The following is a 17,468-nucleotide window of genomic DNA, read 5'->3' as shown; positions in this document are numbered from 1 at the left end:
TTTACTCCTAGCTAAGCACACTTCTAGCAATCCTGATTGTGGTGCCACACATTTGAGTGATGCCATCTGGGACCCTCCAGACTAGCCTGCCCACTAGCTGAACACCACTCAGTGACCTCAGTCAACATCACAAAGAGCAAAAGAGAAGTCCAGTTGAAGCCCTGCCTAAATTCTAGACCCAAGATGTGTGTAATATCATAAAATGGCTACTGTTAGTAGTCATTAAATTTGGAATAACATGTTACACAAAAATAGATAATTGGAACATATTCCTTCTCTCCTTCTAAAGCTAGCAGAAGCAGAAGGCAGCCATGTTAGTGTAGCTAGTCCTGCTCTCGAGTGGCTCTGCAGATAGTGCAGGCAGAGGCTGGGACAAGAAATTCATTCTATTTGAGAGGTCTGGAGCAAGACATTGGGCCTCTAATGCTTCTAGAGGAAGATTTACCCTAATGGCTAGCAGCTACCTAGCCAACAGCTTTGGCAACAAATGCCACAAAGCACCACCAGGCACCTTGAAGACCATACCTGCCTCATGAGCTCCTCTTGACGCATTCGAATCCTCTCTCTCTCCATCTGGATCCTCTGAAGCCGGAGTTTCTGCTGCTGCTGTTGCTGAGTGGTCAATGCATTGGGCATACTCAGGAGCCCTGCTGTTGGGTTCTGAGTAGGGTGGTTCTGCTGGCTCAGGGTACTGGATGCCATTTGCTGCTGGTGCTGGTGACTCATCACTGTGGAAGGAACATAGGAGATTAATGACAAGGGTCCACAATACCTTATCAAAAGGAAACCATTACAATGTTTGTTACTCAAGAATCTTCTAAAAACTGCTGAGAAACTTGATGAGACCTTCAAGGACATTAATGAGAATGCAAAAAAAAAAAAAAAAAAAAAAAAAAAAAAAAAGGAAAAGGACCAGTCAGAAATTAAGAATACAATGTCTGAAATAAAGAATTTACAGAAACTCAACTGTAGATTAATGTACCCCAAGAATCAAACCAAAGATCTGAAATACAAGGAAACAAAAAATACCCAACCAGAAAAATAAAAAATAAAAAAGGATCCAAAAATATAAATATAGTGTAAGGAGCCTCTGGGACAACTTTAAGCATACCAACATCTGAATTTTTGGGGTGCCAGAAGAAGAGAAAGAGTAAAATATTGAAAACCTATTAGAAGAAATAATGACAGAAAACTTTCCTTACCTGGTGAAAGAAATAGACTTACAAGTTCAGGAAGCACACAGAACCCCAAACAAGAGGAATCCAAAGAGAACCACACCAAGCTACATCATAATTAAAATGCCAAGGGCAAAAGACAAGAGAGAATCTTGAAAGCAGCAAGAGAAAAACAGTTAGTTACCTACAAGGGAGTACACATACAAATGTCAGCTGATTTCTCAACAGAAATATGAAGGCCAGAAGGGAGTAGCAAGAAATATTTAAAGTGATGAAAAGCAAGAACCTACAACCAAGATTGCTCTACCCAGCAAAGCTATCATTCAGAATTGAAAGTCAGACAAAGAGCTTCACAGACAAGAAAAAGCTAAAGGAGTTAATCACCACCAAACCAGGATGACATAAAATTCTGAAAGATATTCTTTAAGAAGAGGAAGAAGAAGAGAAAAGTAAAGATAAAAATTGTGAACAACAAAAAGACATCAAATACATACGTACCAACAAGTGAATCTAAACATCAAGTGAATAACAAGTCTGAAGAACAGAATGGACTGGTGAATATAATGGAATCAGGGACATAGAAATGGAATGGACTAACAATTCTCAGGAGGAAGGAGGTGTGAGGGGTGTGGGAAGAGATTGGACAAAAGTCTTACACCTATGGATGAAGACAGTAGTGGAGGGTAAGAGCATGGGGTAGGGTGGGGAATCAGGTGGAGAGGAGTTATGGGGGGGAAAGAGGAACACCTGTAATAATCTGAACAATAAAGTTTTATTTAAAAATAAAGAAAATTTTAAAAAATCTTATTTCATGCTCTACCTATGTCTAGAATACATTTAAGCCTTACACAGAACATAGTGGTAACAAGTAAATTCTACAAAGATTAGTTAGCACTACATATGGGATCATTTCACCAGGACACCTGGGTGTGGGTGCACTTCCTCAGAATACCCGCGTGTGAATGGTAGAGCTGCAGAAGCTGTAAGCATGTGCTTGCTGGATATGCAGCAATACCTACGGTGAAGGAGAACGCATTGCATATGTAAACAAAATGCCTGGGTCAGAGACCTGTACACAGGCAGGACCCCATAAGTGCTTTGTCAAAAAAGGGTGCCCCAAAGAAGTGTGAGCAGGAACAAGTAACTGATTGAGGAAAAGTATTTCAGTTTTTGCAAAGAGAAAAATTAGTGATAAAAATTTACATAAAAATTTTAATCACGCTTGTGATTGGATAAAGGCATTAGAAGTGTTTTAAGTTTTTTAAGGATTTTTCGTTTATCTGCATTTACTAACATTTTTAATTTTAGAATGACATACTTCACTTTAGAATACAACTGAAAAATCCTTTAATAAATTATATCATTCTCACAAAAAATGCATTTTGAAAGGTGCTAGTTTTTTTCGAAACAGTTTACCAGTCAAATTTGCTTAACTTCTGCCTGGGTGATATAGTATAATAATGAAAACCATGCTTTTCAGTCTATTTGTTCCTAGGTCAGGGCCAAAGACAACAACTTCACACAGAGAGAGAATTTGTTTCTTTAAGGAACAATTAATTTCATGGCAGGAACTTCCTTCAGCTGGGGGGAGAGGGCATTAAAAAAAAAAAAATGTATTGATACACTCAAATCTTCATTGTGTTCCCCACCCCTACCCCACTGTGTATCAGGCAATGGGTTTGTAGTTAGAATAGATAGCTCTTGCCCTCACAAGAACTAATAGGCTGTTGGAAAAAATGTGGAAATAAATGAGGTGGGTTTTATGTGTGGCTGTGGAACACTAGAATGATAGGCTTTGTAAGGAACCTCAGAGATCATCTAACAGAGGTCCTCAAACTTTTTAAAGTGGGGGCCAGATCACGGTCCCTCAGAGAGCTGGAGGGCCGGACTATATGAACTACTAATTCCTACTGTAACACCTCGGCTGCGCTCACTGCCCAAAAAACCTGGCGGGCCGGATCAGACTCCTCTGCGGGCCGCATGTGGCCCGCGGGCCGTAGTTTGAAGACGCCTGACCCATCCCTTCATTTTATGGCAGAGAAGAGGAAACCCAGAGAGGTGAAAGGATGTGCTCTGGTTGGCACAAGAACTATTTTCAAAGTTGCCTCCTGAGACCTAGTCCACCTGTTCTTTCAACTGTCCTTGGCTGCCCTCTGCCTCACCTTAGACTGAAGAACAGGAACAAATGCTCAAACTTCAAGCAACCCGCTAAACATCGGTTGCCTTTGACAGCAAGTCATCAAAAATTGTCCAGGTTACAAACAGAAGGTTTCAAGGAGGGTTTAGCTAGATTGATAATTCTCTGCTCAATCATGAAATACTTCAGGGACAGGAATAGTCTGTCCAGAGTTCAGCTTTCTCTCCCAGAATCAAGCCTACCACAAAAAAAACTCTCACCCTCAGGCACCATCCCAGCACACAGGAGGCTCGGAAAATGAAGTGATAAGGGAGTGAAAGCACCTGGGCATTTCTTATGTTCTTAGCTTGAGAAGAGAAAAAGAGGCGTGGCTGGTGGCAAAATAACTGAGTGTTTTATTTGCATAGCTTGCTAGAGCATAATTACAGTCTCCATTTAAAGGACTGAGGAGGAGTCCAGGGACTGTGCACAAGGGAAAACATGTTCTTCAATACTTTTTCAAGTAAGACAATGTCCAGCTACCAGGAAGGGTTCAGTTCATTAGACCTCTTTCAAGGCAAGGGATGGTGATCATTTCTAAGGATAGTCGTTTCTGAACCTCCTGAAAAAAGGTGCTCCTATTTTTCTGAGATAACTAACAAAACGAATGCCCAATTGTGTCTATAAGAGAAATGTGTAAAGTGAATATTTCTAATATCAGAAACATCAGGTTAGGAAAAAGAGGCTTGTAAAAGTTTTTGTTGGTAGTTCAGAGGTTAACTGTTAATTTTTATAACTCAGATACTTTGAATGTTTTTTAAAAATGACTCAGTTCTGGTAAGTTATTGATATTTCAAATAAATGGGAGCAGAACTATCTTCGGGGGCCTGAGAAGACTCCTGCCAGTATAGAAAATCCTGCCCCAGTTACTCAGTGGACTCTCACTCATCTCCAAACAGCACGCAGACACTGCTCGGCACACTTCATCGATGTCTGCATCCTTATCTGGGGGTGAAAGACTTGGAGACAGCTCTTCCAAAGCCACACCCTTGCTGGTTCTAAAGCACCAGCCACACAGAGCCATCCTAGAGAGGAAAGGTGGGTATGCTGCCTTCTTTCACTTAATTCAGATTTGATCATTCAGACTAGACATCTTCAGTTATTAACTGTAGAAACTAAAAAAGAGCATAACTTAGACTAGGGGTGTCGAACTCAATCAGAGAAGGGGCCAAAATCTAAAATCCAGCCTAAATTGCGGGCCAAATGGTTTACTGAACAGTCATAAACTGTCATTGTGATGGAAACGCAGCGGAGTGCAGTGATGACAGCTCGGTGCAGGCCACATTGCAAGGCCTGGCGGGACGGATTTGGCCCACGGGCCTTGTGTTTGACACATGTGACTTAGACAATGACTTGGTTTTCAAAGTGTGGTACATACAAAACCCATCAAGTCTGTATGAGAATATTCACTACCGTGCAGTCTATAACAGCAAAAGGCTAAAACCTGTCCACAATGGGAGACTGGGAGCCTCGATGAGAGGAGTTGTGTGTGCACTACTGCAGATAATGAGGGAGCTCCTTTCATGGAACAATCTCTAAGAAACATTGTTCAGAGAGGGAAAATTCAAGGGGCAGAACTATTTGCATGAGTTCAACCTATCTATAGTTAGAAAAGGGAAATTTGTGTACACATACAGCAGATCTCTTGAAGGACACAGGAAAACTAGCAATAGTGGTGACACTGGAGAGGAAGCTGGGAGTTGGGGGTAGGAGGAGATCTTCCTTTTCCTCTTCTGTACTGTTTGAAGTTTCTCTATGTGCATTTATTACTTACGTAAAACATAAACAAAATATGAAAGTTAAGAAAATATAAAATAAAACATGGTCATGTATAGATCAAACTCAGTATTTTTCTGGTGGAAAGGTAGCCTCGAATTTATTTGAAAAGTAACAAATAAGGCTTAGAACACAGTCAAGGTCATCAAAACTGAGTGCCCACCCATGTGACTCCTCCTCGTGAACATGATGAAACCAATACTCAGAGAGCGGGCGAGTTAGTCAAGGCCTTAAAAGGGGCGGGGACCTAGAAACCAGGTGTCCTAACTCAATCTAGGTGTTTACAATTCCACCTGCCACTCTGTTCCCTGGAGCTATTCCACTTTAAACTGTCACTGAGCCTTCTCTGAGACTGGAGCTTGTGGGTGGCAGTTGAGGTTCTTCAAAATGCTGCTTTTGTTAGCCACTCAGAGACAGTGTGGTAGAGGAGGCCAAGACAGAAAGACAGAGGGGCCCTCAGAGGCATGGGAAGGCGAAACACCTAAATTTGTGATGAACAAAATACAACTTGAAATATTCCAGAACATTTTAGGGGGCGGGGGAAAGAGCCCAGCTTTTTGTGTGTGTGTGTGTGTGTGTTTTGTTGGTTTTTTTTGTTGTTGTTGTTTTGTGTTGTTTTTTTTTTTTAAGGGAGATGGGGGAGAATCCCAAACACAGTGCCTGAAGCCAAACCAGTTAAGGGCAGACTGCCATTAAATGCCTCAAAAAGGCTAAAGACTGCATCAGTTCTAGACTTTGCCAGTCCTCACACAAAGGAATAACCCAAACAAGATTTCTCCATCGAAGCAGGAATGAACAAAATCTAAAGCAGACAGTGTTTTTTCCTCTTCCAAAATAGTCAGAATTTAAATTTAAATCTACATTGCTTTTTCTCATTGTTTTCATCTTCTTTTGTTTTCTTCCCTTTTTCCTTCAATACTTGGCTTTTTGTTCTGTGCTTGGAACTCAATAACCATACTTTGCAGATATATGAGCAAACATTTCTCTATTATTACTCAACGAAATGAAATACCAAGAAACAGCAACTTCATAGCATCTGAGACAGGAATACCCCTTTGACTGAATGACTATTTCCTTAGTGAAGTTAGTAGTCAGCATGGGAATGGGTGTAGCGGGTGATGGGGTGACATGTTGGCATGACCCTCTGGTTAGTGTTGTTTGGGACAAGGTGCACTGTGTACCCTCTGACCTGTTCTAACAACACACTTGGTCACTTCATCTAGAAGCCCCAAGAGTAGGCTAAAGGTCAGGAAAGTCCCTGAGCTCAGTTCTAAGCCTGCACATCATCTGCTGTTTAAGTAGCAGACAAGGAAAAGGTACAGGTTTCATTCCTGGACTTTTGTCTTTTGCTGTCCCAGGAAACAGAGCACAACAGCTCATAGTGAAAGTGCTTTGGCAGTGCCTGCAAGCCAGGACTGCAGACAACAAGAGAGGCCAATGCAGCAGAGGCTGCCCAGCCTTCTGGGATGTCTGACAAGTGTCCTTTTGGCCTTGGAGAGTCTCAGTGGCCTGCTTTTGTATGTCCTCAGTGTACACGTATGTGAGTGCACACACCCATCCACCACCACCACCACACACACACCACTAGTACCACCACCACCACCAGCACACACGCATGCACATTTGCGCTCACAGACAGACAGACAGACACACACACACACAACAACAACAACAACAACAACAACAACAACAAAGACACACAGAGAAAATTGAGAAATACAAAAGTTAGGCTCAAGTACAAAACCAACCCATCACAGGTCTGCATGGGGTTGGCCTGAATAGATTATGGAAAAGACAACCAATGTGCCAATGGCTAGAAGCCATACCTAAGCGCTAGAAAGACAAAAATTATTTTCTTCAAGTCCTTCTCCAATTGACATGGGAGTCTGGGGAAGGCATAGGAATACCTGTAGTTTAGTTACACATCTCTCATCTCATTCTCAGCCCCCTTTTTCCTTTTGACAACAAACTTCTTAGTTGAGGTATCTCTACAATTGGCACTTTCAGTTGAACCTTTAAACTATGTGGTTTAGTCAATATGCCAGAGGCACAATTCCATTCAAGTGAGTAAGCCTCTCCAAGTACTCCATGACCTTTCCACTCACAGAACCCATTCCTGAACTATAATTCTTTCAAGAGTGAGTAAAGTTTCACATGTTGCTGACTTTGGTTCATTAGTTTAATTAAAAATATATATTCATGAATCCACACTCATATAAACAAATAATTAAATGGAAAACACTATGGAGTTTCCTCAAAAAATTAAATATGGATCTGCCTTCTCACCCAGTGATCCCAATTCTAGGAATATATCCTAAGAAACCAGAAGCACCAATTATACAGAATGTATGCACCTCTATGTTCACAGCAGCACAATTTACAATAATAAGATCTGGAAACAGCCCAAGTGCCCATCAGCAAATGAGTAGATAAAAAAGCTGTTGTACATTTATACCATGGAATATTATGTATTAATAAAAAAATAAAAAATAAATAAAAAGAATCTCTTACCCTTTGAGACAGCATGGAGGGACCTAGAGAGTTTCATGCTAAGTGAAACAAGTCAGAGAAAGGAAAGTATCACATGATTGCACTCATATGTGGAATGTAAGTAACAAAATAAACTGATAAACGGAATGGACCCAGCGACACAGGAGCACAGAACAGAGTGTAGAATCTCAGCAGTAAGGTTGGGAGGATGGGTGGGTGGGAGGTAATCAACCAAAGACCTTGTATGAATATTTGCATAACCCATGGACACAGACAATAGGGTGTTGAAGGCCTGGGATGAGGGGGGTGGAGCGCGCAGGCAGGCTGGAGGAGGTCATTGAGAGGAAGGAGAAGGGGACATATATAATACTTTCAACAATAAATAATTATTAAAAAAAAACAAACAAATAATTAAATAAATAAGTGGGCAGAGGAGAGATAAGTCAGACTGAAGAATTCAAAACAATTTCATATATACGTGAAAATGGTGGAAGTCTAGCTCCCATTCCTTTAGCACATGTGTCAAACACAAGGCCCGCGGGCCAAATCCGTCCCGCCAGGCCTTGCAATGTGGCCCACACCGTGCTGTCATCACTGCACTCCGCTGCGTTTCCATCACAATGACAGTTTATGACTGTTCAGTAAACCATTCGGCCCGCGATTTAGGCTGGATTTTAGATTTTGGCCCCTTCTCTGATTGAGTTCGACACCCCTACTTTAGTGTGTACTGTGCATAGTGACTGCCTCCCAAAAAGTACAGAATTGAATGAGTAGGGGAACAGTAATTCTACAGGAAAGAAATCTTGTATATGAGCCAAATGATCAAGGCCAACACTAACCGTAATAGTATAACCCTCCCTAATATGTTATGAAAAAGGTACGTTACTTCTGCAATCTTTCTCTGCAAAACCCATAATTCCAGTCTAATAACAGAAAACCATCCAAAAAATCCAATAGAGAGGAATTATACAAAATTCCTAAGCAGGAAAACTCACAGGAGAGAACCCTAATACCTGAGGACCAAAGGTAGAGACCATATAGAGACTGGTAGGATGGGCGAAGATGCAAAAGGGCTGGGTGGCCCCCACAGACAGCAACTGAAGTCCCAGAGAGAGATCTCAGCTATGGTGGGGAGGCACTAAGAACTCTAAGATCTAATCCCCAAGTTGTGCTCCCCAGCAGAGAGCAGTAAATCTGAGGAGGGCATCCACAACAAATCTAGCTATGAAAACCAGTGGGGTGCTGTCTGCCAGGGAGTGGCAGCTGAAAGTTCTGGAACCCTCTTGAAGGGCTAATACACAAAAATTCCCTGTAGAGCTAACCACTTTGTGCTCTGGCAGAGGGAGGGTGAAGTGGACTGGAGCTGTGAGAGCAGAACCCAAAACTGGGGTCTGGGGGGGCGGGGTGTGTGTGTGTGTCTGTGTGTGTGTGTCTGTGTGTGTGTGTGTGTGTGTGTGTGTGTGTGTGTAATAGAGCTCAGAAGGCAGACACACCATTCCACCTCTCCCAGCAGAGGACATCTTTCCCACATAGACATTTGCCTTGCCTGGGGGAAAAGACAGTTGATATACCTTATTGAAAAACACCTTGCCCTGAGGTCATTAAGAAATTACAATTAATAGCCTCCATGCAGAAATAACTAACCTACCCTATTGAAAAAAACTCTTGCTACACCTGAGGATGATTGCCTCTGAGCAATTCAAGTCAGAGTCCTATTAGTCTGTAGACATAGGGGATCTCTGGAGGCTTTGAGTTTTTGCCTGATCCAATTAGCCAGAAACTGACTTTAACTCTGTCTTGCACTAAGATTGAGAGGTATAGAATATCTACCTAAAACAGTCACAAACCCAGACAACCAAAATGAGGAGACAAAGGGAAAAAAAAAAAAAAAACCAAAAGAAAGAACTAGAGAATTCTTCAGAAGAAGAGGTAATGAAGCAGAGATTAAAAAACTTATCTGAAAGAGTTCAGAGTAATCATGGTAAAAATGCTCAACAGTATGAAAAAATATATAGTAACAAAAAACATATGAAAAAAGAACAGTCTGAGATAAAGAATGACATACACAAATAAAGAACACGTGGGAAGGAATACACAGCAGATTAAGGGAAGCTGAAGATCTAATCAGTGAATTAGAAGACAGAATTGAAAATAGCACTCAATTAGAGAACCAAAAAGAAAAAACAATTAAAAAACAGGAGGGAGCTGTAGGAAAACGTGAAATGTAAAAATATTAGAATAGCAGATGTACCAGAAGAAGCAGAAAGGGAGAAAGGAATAGAGAAGGTGTTTGAAGAAATAGTGGCAGAAAATTTCCCTAACCTGGAAAAGGAAAAAGTCACACAAGTTCAGGAGGCACAGAGAACTCGAAATAAGAACTCCCACAGACCCACATCCAGATACATCATAATTAAAATGCCAAAAATTAAAGACTAAAGACAAAGAAAGAATTTTAAAGGCAGCAAGAGAAAAGAAAACTACGGTATTACCTACAAAGGAACTCCCATAAGGCTGACACCTGTTTTCTCATCAGAAATCCTACAGGCCAAAGGAAATGGCATGAAGTACTCAAGGCGATGGAAAGCAAGGATCTGAGTCCAAGATTACCATATCCAGCAAGGCTATCATTCAAAATAGATGGTCAAATAAAGAGTTTCTCAGGCAAAAAGAAGCTAAAGGAATTCATCACCACCAAGCCAGCAATACAATAAATGCTAAAGGAATTGCTGTAAAGGATTGCTGGAAGAAATAAAAAGAAAGACCTAGTCATACAGAATCAAAATGGCTATAAATAAGTACCTCTCAATAATAACCTTTAATGTAAATGGATTAAATGCTCGAATCAAAAGCTGAATGGATACAAAAACATGACCCAACTCACAAATACCAATCAGAAGGGATATATGCACCTCTATATTCATAACAGCACAATTTACCACAGCTAAGATGGGGAAACAGCTTAAGTGCCCATCAGCAGATAAGTGAATTAAAAAACTGTGGTACATCTACACAATGGAACACTAAGTTGCTGTAAAAAAGAAGGGACACTTACCATTTACAACAGCATGGATAGACCTGGAAAGCATCATACTAAGTGAAATAAGCCAGTTGGAGAAAGATAAATATCACATGATTAAAGATAAATATAATGAACAACATAAACTGATGAACAAAAATTGAGCCAGAGGAAAATAAAATATTTAATATAATAGAATCTGTTATTTGCAGATTTTTGGTATTTCCTATGACTTTTGTGATACTATACTTAAATTCCTTTTTTTCTTGAAATATTAATGTTTCTTTTTTAAATACATTTTATTGATTTTTTACAGAGAGGAAGAGAGAGGGATAGAGAATTAGAAACATCTATGTGAGAGAATCAGCTGCCTCTTGCACAACCCCTACTGGGGATGTGCCCAAAACCAAGGTACATGCTCTATGACTGGAATCGAAACTGGGATCTTTCAGTCCGTAGGCTGATGCTCTATCCACTGAGCCAAACTGGTTTCGGCTGAAATATTAATGTTTCTTGCATGTAAGAGGAATGCAAGAATCAAGTCAAAGATTTGGAATACAAAAAGGCAAAGGACACTCCTCTGGAGAAGCAAGAAGAGAAGAGAATCCAGAAAATTGAAGGTAGTGTAAAGAGCCTCTGGGACAACTTCATGCATACCTACATCATAATTATGGGGGTGCCAGAAGAAGAGAGAGTGCAAGATACTGAAAACCTATTTGAAAAAATGTCAGAAAACTTCCTCCACATGGTGAAACAGATAGACTTACAAGTCCAGGAAGCACACAGAACCCCAAACAAAAGGAATCCAAAGAGGTCCACACCAAGACACATCATAATTAAAACGCCAAGGGCAAAAGACAAAGAGAGAACCTTACCAGCAGCAAGAGAAAAACAGTTAGTTACCTATAAAGGAGCATCCACATGATTATCAGCTGATTTCTCAACAGAAACTATGCAGGCCAGAAGGGAGTGGCAAGAAATACTCAAAGTGATGAATAGCAACAACCTACAACCAAAATTACTCTACCCAGCAAAGTTATCATTCAGAATTGAAGGGCAGATAAAGAGCTTCACAGACAAGAAAAAGCCAAAGGAGTTTATCACCACTAAACCAGTATTATATGAAATGCTAAAAGGTATTCTTTAAGAGGAAGAAGAAGAAAAAAGTAAAGATAAAAATTATGTTCAACAAATACATATATATCAACAAGTGAATCTAAAAATCAAGTGAATTAAAAATCTGAGGAACAGAATAAACTGGTGAATATAATAGAATCAGGGGCAAAAAAAGGGAGTGAATTTATAATTATCAGGGAGAAAGTGGTGTGGGAGTGCAGGAAGAGACTGGATTAAAATTGTACACCTATGGATGAGGACAATTGGGGGCGGGTAAGGGCAGACGGTGGGGTGGGAACCAGGTGGAAAGGAGCTATGGGGGGAAAAGTAGAAACAATTGTAATAATCTGAGCAATGAAGATTTATTAAATTTTTAAAAAAAGAATTTAAAAAATTAAAAATAAAAATAAAAAAATTCCTAAGCAGTACTCCTCAAAACTATGAAGGCCATCAAAAACAAAGTCTAACAAATTACCACAACCACAAACAGCGTAAGAAAACATGCCAACACAAAGTAATAATTTGGTATTCTGTAACAAAACCTGGAACAGAAAGTAAGGAAATCTGAATAAAATATGGATTTTGTTAAAAAGTAATGAATCATAAAATGTATTATACATGTACATTAACAACAGAATATTATTCAACCATAAAAGAAATGAATCCTGTCCTAGCTGTGTAACTCAGTTGGTTAGAGCATCATCCAGATACACCAAGGTTGCAGGTTCTATCCCCATTCAGGGCACATACAAGAATAAACCATTGAACCCTGGCTGGTTTGACTCAGTGGATAGAGCATCAGCCTGAGAACTGAAGGGTTGTGGGCTCAATTCTGGACACGGGCATGTACCTTGGTTACAGGCTTGATCCCCTGCGTCAGTCGATGCATGTGCAAGAGGCAACCAATCAATGTGTCTCTTTCATATCAATGTTTCTCTCTCTGTCTCTCCTCCTCCCTCCCACTCTTTCTACAAATCAATGGAAAAATATCCTCAGGTGAAGACTGACCCACCAAAAAATATATTAATCAATGAATGTATAAATACATGGATAAACAAATTGATGTGTCTCTCTTTCTCTCTCTTCTTTCCCCCAACTCTAAAATCAATCAATAAATAAACCCCGCTCAGCACAGCCAGTGGTGAACTTAAGGAGGGGTGGTGAAGGATTAAAGAAAAGAGACAACAGAATATAGCTGGGGCCAGGTGGGACACTGTTCTTGGATGGAAAAACAGTAACACAACCTGGAAGCCAAGTCTTTATTTTATAGTCAGATCCCACAAAGCAAAGCAATGGCATGGTCAAAATATTTACAATGTTCTCATCAGTTTCTAATCCACTTGATTACATACACCGGAGAACTCTATCAAGCTTTGTTTTGCACCTCTCAGCCTACATCATTCAGCCACCTTGGACCATAGGTTCAAGCTTACAACCATAGCCTTTGGCTATAATTGTGTTTGGTGGGCTTTGCTGGGACCTGCACATGGCTTTGCCAAAAGAACCGTGCCCTCTCATTAGTCTGAGGCTTGAATCTGTCCAAACACTGTAGCCGTTCTCCACAAATAAATAATAATTTTTAAAAATAAAATCATGCGCCGGGACCAGTTTGGCTCAGTGGATAGAGCGTCGGCCTGAGGACTGAAAGGTCCCAGGTTCGATTCTGGTCAAGGGCATGTACCTTGGTTGCGGGCACATCCCCAGTGGGAGGTGTGCAGGAAATGGCTGATTGATGATTCTCTCTCATCGATGTTTCTAACTCTCTATCCCTCACCTTTCCTCTCGGTAAAAAAAATCAATAAAATACATTTTTTTAAAAAATAAATAAAAATAAAATAAAATCATGCCATTTGTAACACTATGGATAGTCCTTGAGGGTATTATGTAAGTGAAATAAGTCAGACTGAGAAAAATAAATACTGTATTATTTCACTAATATGTGGAATCTTAAAAACATGCACACAAACAAACTCACAGAAACAGGGGACAGGCTGTCAGAGTGAGGGAGGGGAGGAGGTAAGGAAGGTAAAGAGGTAGAAACTTCCATTTATAAAATAAATAAGTCCTGGGGGTGTAATGTATGGCATGATGACATATTAATAATACTATACTATATACTTTAAATTTGGTATCTTAAAACTTCTCATCACAAGAAAAAAAATTGTAACATATGTGGTGATGATGTTAACTACAATTATTGTAGTGATCATTTCATAAAATATACAAATGTGGAACCATTATGTTATACAACTGAAACTAATTACCCTGTTTCCCAGAACATAAAACAGTGTCTTATATTAATTTTTGCTCCCAAAGATGCACTAGGTCTTATTTTCAGGGGATGTCTTATTTTTCCATGCTCTAGGTCTTATTTTCGGAGGATGTCTTATTTTCGGGGAAACACGGGTATATACCTCAATAAAAGGTGAAATTGAAATAATAATGTATCAGTATTGGTTTATTGGTGATAACTAATGTAGTGTACTAATGTAAGATGTTAATAATATGGAAAATTGGAGGAAAGGATATATGGGAATTCTATCTTCTTAATTTTTCTGTAAATCTTAACCTATTCTTAAAAAACAGTATGTGTGTAGTAACCATGTCTTTAAAAAATATCAGGAACTGTATTGGGTGCTGCCTCTTCAATACTCACTATTAATTAGTTTTCAGAGAGTATATAAAATGGATAAATATACAAAAGGAAACATAGTCTACAGTATGTTCTATAGAAGTAAACAGATATTAAGCTTTTTTTGTGTGTTTTTTTGTTTGTTTTGTTTTTTTAATAGCTGTTTCTAGGAATGGTCAAATAAGATTGGGAAATATTTAAACAAAGTTAGAAGAGCTCATTTCACTGCAGGGTTTCTCTGAGCCTTTAATATGCTGAGGTTTCCCAAGAGGCAGATGTTAAAATGCAGCACTTCCCAAGTTTAAGACAGGTGCCACACTGAGTGTGAATGCTGGGAAATGCTGGGCCACTTCAACTTTAACAAATGTTTGGCAGTACTGAATTATGAATTGAACTGAAAATGAATTAGTATTTATTAAGCTCCTACTATATGCTAAACTCTTTAAAGTCAACTAAGCGGCTGTGTGGGTTGTGGAGCCAGAAGAAGGAGCAGGGCAGCCTGTGGGTGTTAAAATGACTTCATGGGCTTAGAATCAGACTGCTATTCAAGACAAAAACAAAACAAAACAAAACATGGGGAAACAAGAATTTTACAAAAGACTGACAGTATTTGCTGAAATTCTCCACAACAAATGTTGATTTAATTGGAAAATTTCAAAGTCGGATTAGCCTACGTATGCATTTTCACAGGTGGTAAGCAGAACCTTAATAAACTAACTTTAGTTCCATAGATTTGCAATAACTTATCTTTTCAATTTAGTCAGGGCTTTTTTTACTTGCTTCTGTAATAAAATAACATTACCTCTTCCAAATAATCCTTCTAACATCATCTCTTAGGAGTGAGAAGAAAATGCTGGCATTGTTTTTAAAACCTGGTTGCAATTTCCTCAAAAGAGGTGCAGATGCAACATAAAATCAAAAACCACTTTTTTCAAAATAAGTGAAAATATGCAATATTTAAGTGCACACCCTGGGCAATACACTTGATTTTGGATCTGGGAAACTTCCTCCTCCTAGATGAAACAGGTTTTTATTTTATTTTATTTTTTATTTTTTTAAAAAATATATTTTATTGATTTTGTACAGAGAGGAATGGAGAGAGATAGAGTTAGAAACATCGATGAGAGAGAGTCATCGATCAGCTGCCTCTTGCACACCCCCTACTGGGGATATGCCCGCAACCAAGGTACATGCCCTTGACCGGAATCGAACCCGGGACCCTTCAGTCCCCAAGCCGACGCTCTATCCATTGAGCCAAGCCGGTCTCGGCTGGAACAGGTTTTTAATTCTGTTTTATGTTTGGGCTAATAAGTGTATATAAATTGCACCAGAAACTCTATTTGAGAGGGGATTATAAGAGTTCCTAAATCCTGGACAGTGGGACTGAAAGCCTAATCATCACTTCATTCTCTCCCCATTCTATTAGTGCGAGAACTGAGGTCTGCCAGAGAGGACTGAGGGGTTTCCTGGGACACAGCACTTTCAGTGCTCAACGTGGGAGAGTCCCAGGTAAATGGATTGCTTGGTCACCCTATATCTGTGACCATCCACAGCCCCAGAACTAGCTCATGGCAGTAGAACCCAAGTTTCCTGTTTCAACCCTGATGTGTTCACTGACAGAGAAAACCGGAGCCAGCCAGGATTCTGTAGCTTCTATACAGAACCCGGCCAGGCAGCCCAGATTAGTTCTCAGAATGCCCTCCTTAGGTTACAACTAGCTAGTTGTCTTTTTGTGACCACATCATTGGATAATCAGAGGAAATATTACTCCTCCAACTGACTAACTTTTTAAGGAAATCAATCAATATTTATGACATTGTATGGCATCATGTACTAGTAAAGAGGCACTCAATTAAACCTGAAATTCAGGGAATCTTTTCTGTTGGGTCCCTGATTGAGCCAAACGCACTAAAGAGAAGCACTTTTAAGAAACAGTGAACTATTCTCTTCCTAGGATTTGAAGTAACTCTCATCTTCCTGAGGGCTGGGTTTGTGCACTTTAACAATAAGTCCAGGGAAGGAGCCAAGTTTCCCCAACTCCTCTGAACCAAGCCTAACAATATGGATCTTCCTTATGAACACAGAACAAAAATAATTTAGTGTATGTGTGCTCGGTGGGTTTGGACCTGGTACCTCTTTGGACTTGGCACTTGCTATGGCCTGGGAGAAGTCCAGACTGAGGAAGCCGATCATATGAATTTGAAGGTGGTGGGGCAGGGTGGCTCTGTAGTGCAGTGTAAGATTAAGAGGCATACACCACTTAGTAAATGAATGAAAGCCTACTGTGAACGACGGGGTTTGCCCATGAGGCAGATCAGATTCCCGTTTGTGGGGCAGCCTGTCAATGAAGGGAGGAATCTACCGAACAGGGAACCTGCTGCTTTACTCAAGAACTCAGTTCCTCCAGACTAAAAAGACATCCTTAATTAGAAAACCACCCTTAGATCAAGCAAAGTACTTATATGCATGCATATAAGCCTAACCAATGGACACAGACAACAGGGGGGTAAGAGCATGAGTGGGAGGTTGGGGGATTAAGGGGGGATGAGAACACATATGTAATACCTTAATCAATAAAGAAAATTTCTTTAAAAAAGAAAAGAAAACCGCCCTTTAGTTCCACCACCTCCTGACTACTACAGTATAGCTTTCTCTTCCTTCATTTTACCCTTCCCTATTCCTTCACTATACACACAGTAACCAGTTCCATGAAAATACCCCCTTTCTCTATTAGGGACATGCTCGTTCAGCTCTTATCTTTATGTTCCAGTAAGTCATTTTGCTCTTACTGTTTAACAAAAAAAGAATATAAAAATCCTTGCATACCTTGTTTGATAGGAAAATTTTAATGCTTTTCATTTATCATTATAAAACCAAGGACAATTTTATAACTTTTGTACATGGATGTCACAGGCAAAGCAATCTGTCTTTAAGTAGGGATAAATTACTCTGAAAGAGTAATTTTCTAGATAGTTTTCCCTTTAGTCACGCATCTTGTTGTTTAAATAAACTTCTGGTTTAAAATGAAATAATAATTACAGTAATTTAGTGCACTTCAAATCTAATTTGATAATGCCTACTAGACAT

The 17,468-nt window shown here is 39.7% G+C and overlaps 1 protein-coding gene across 6 annotated transcripts in view; it reads right to left on the bottom strand.

The window, feature by feature from the left end:
• WWTR1 (WW domain containing transcription regulator 1) overlaps window positions 1-17,468 on the bottom strand; it is a 155,576-nt gene that overhangs the window by 28,204 nt on the left and 109,904 nt on the right. For all 6 annotated transcript variants that reach the window (XM_036447929.1, XM_045584094.1, XM_036447928.1 and 3 more), the window contains exon 4: window positions 526-728. In XM_036447929.1, coding sequence (XP_036303822.1) covers window positions 526-728 — 203 coding nt within the window. The remainder of the gene's footprint in view (window positions 1-525; window positions 729-17,468) is intronic.

Source organism: Pipistrellus kuhlii, unplaced genomic scaffold, assembly GCF_014108245.1.
Source record: "Pipistrellus kuhlii isolate mPipKuh1 unplaced genomic scaffold, mPipKuh1.p scaffold_m20_p_2, whole genome shotgun sequence".
Classification (NCBI taxonomy): domain Eukaryota; kingdom Metazoa; phylum Chordata; class Mammalia; order Chiroptera; family Vespertilionidae; genus Pipistrellus; species Pipistrellus kuhlii.
The sequence above is the reverse complement of the archived record's forward strand: the minus strand, read 5'-3'. Positions and strand labels throughout refer to the sequence as shown.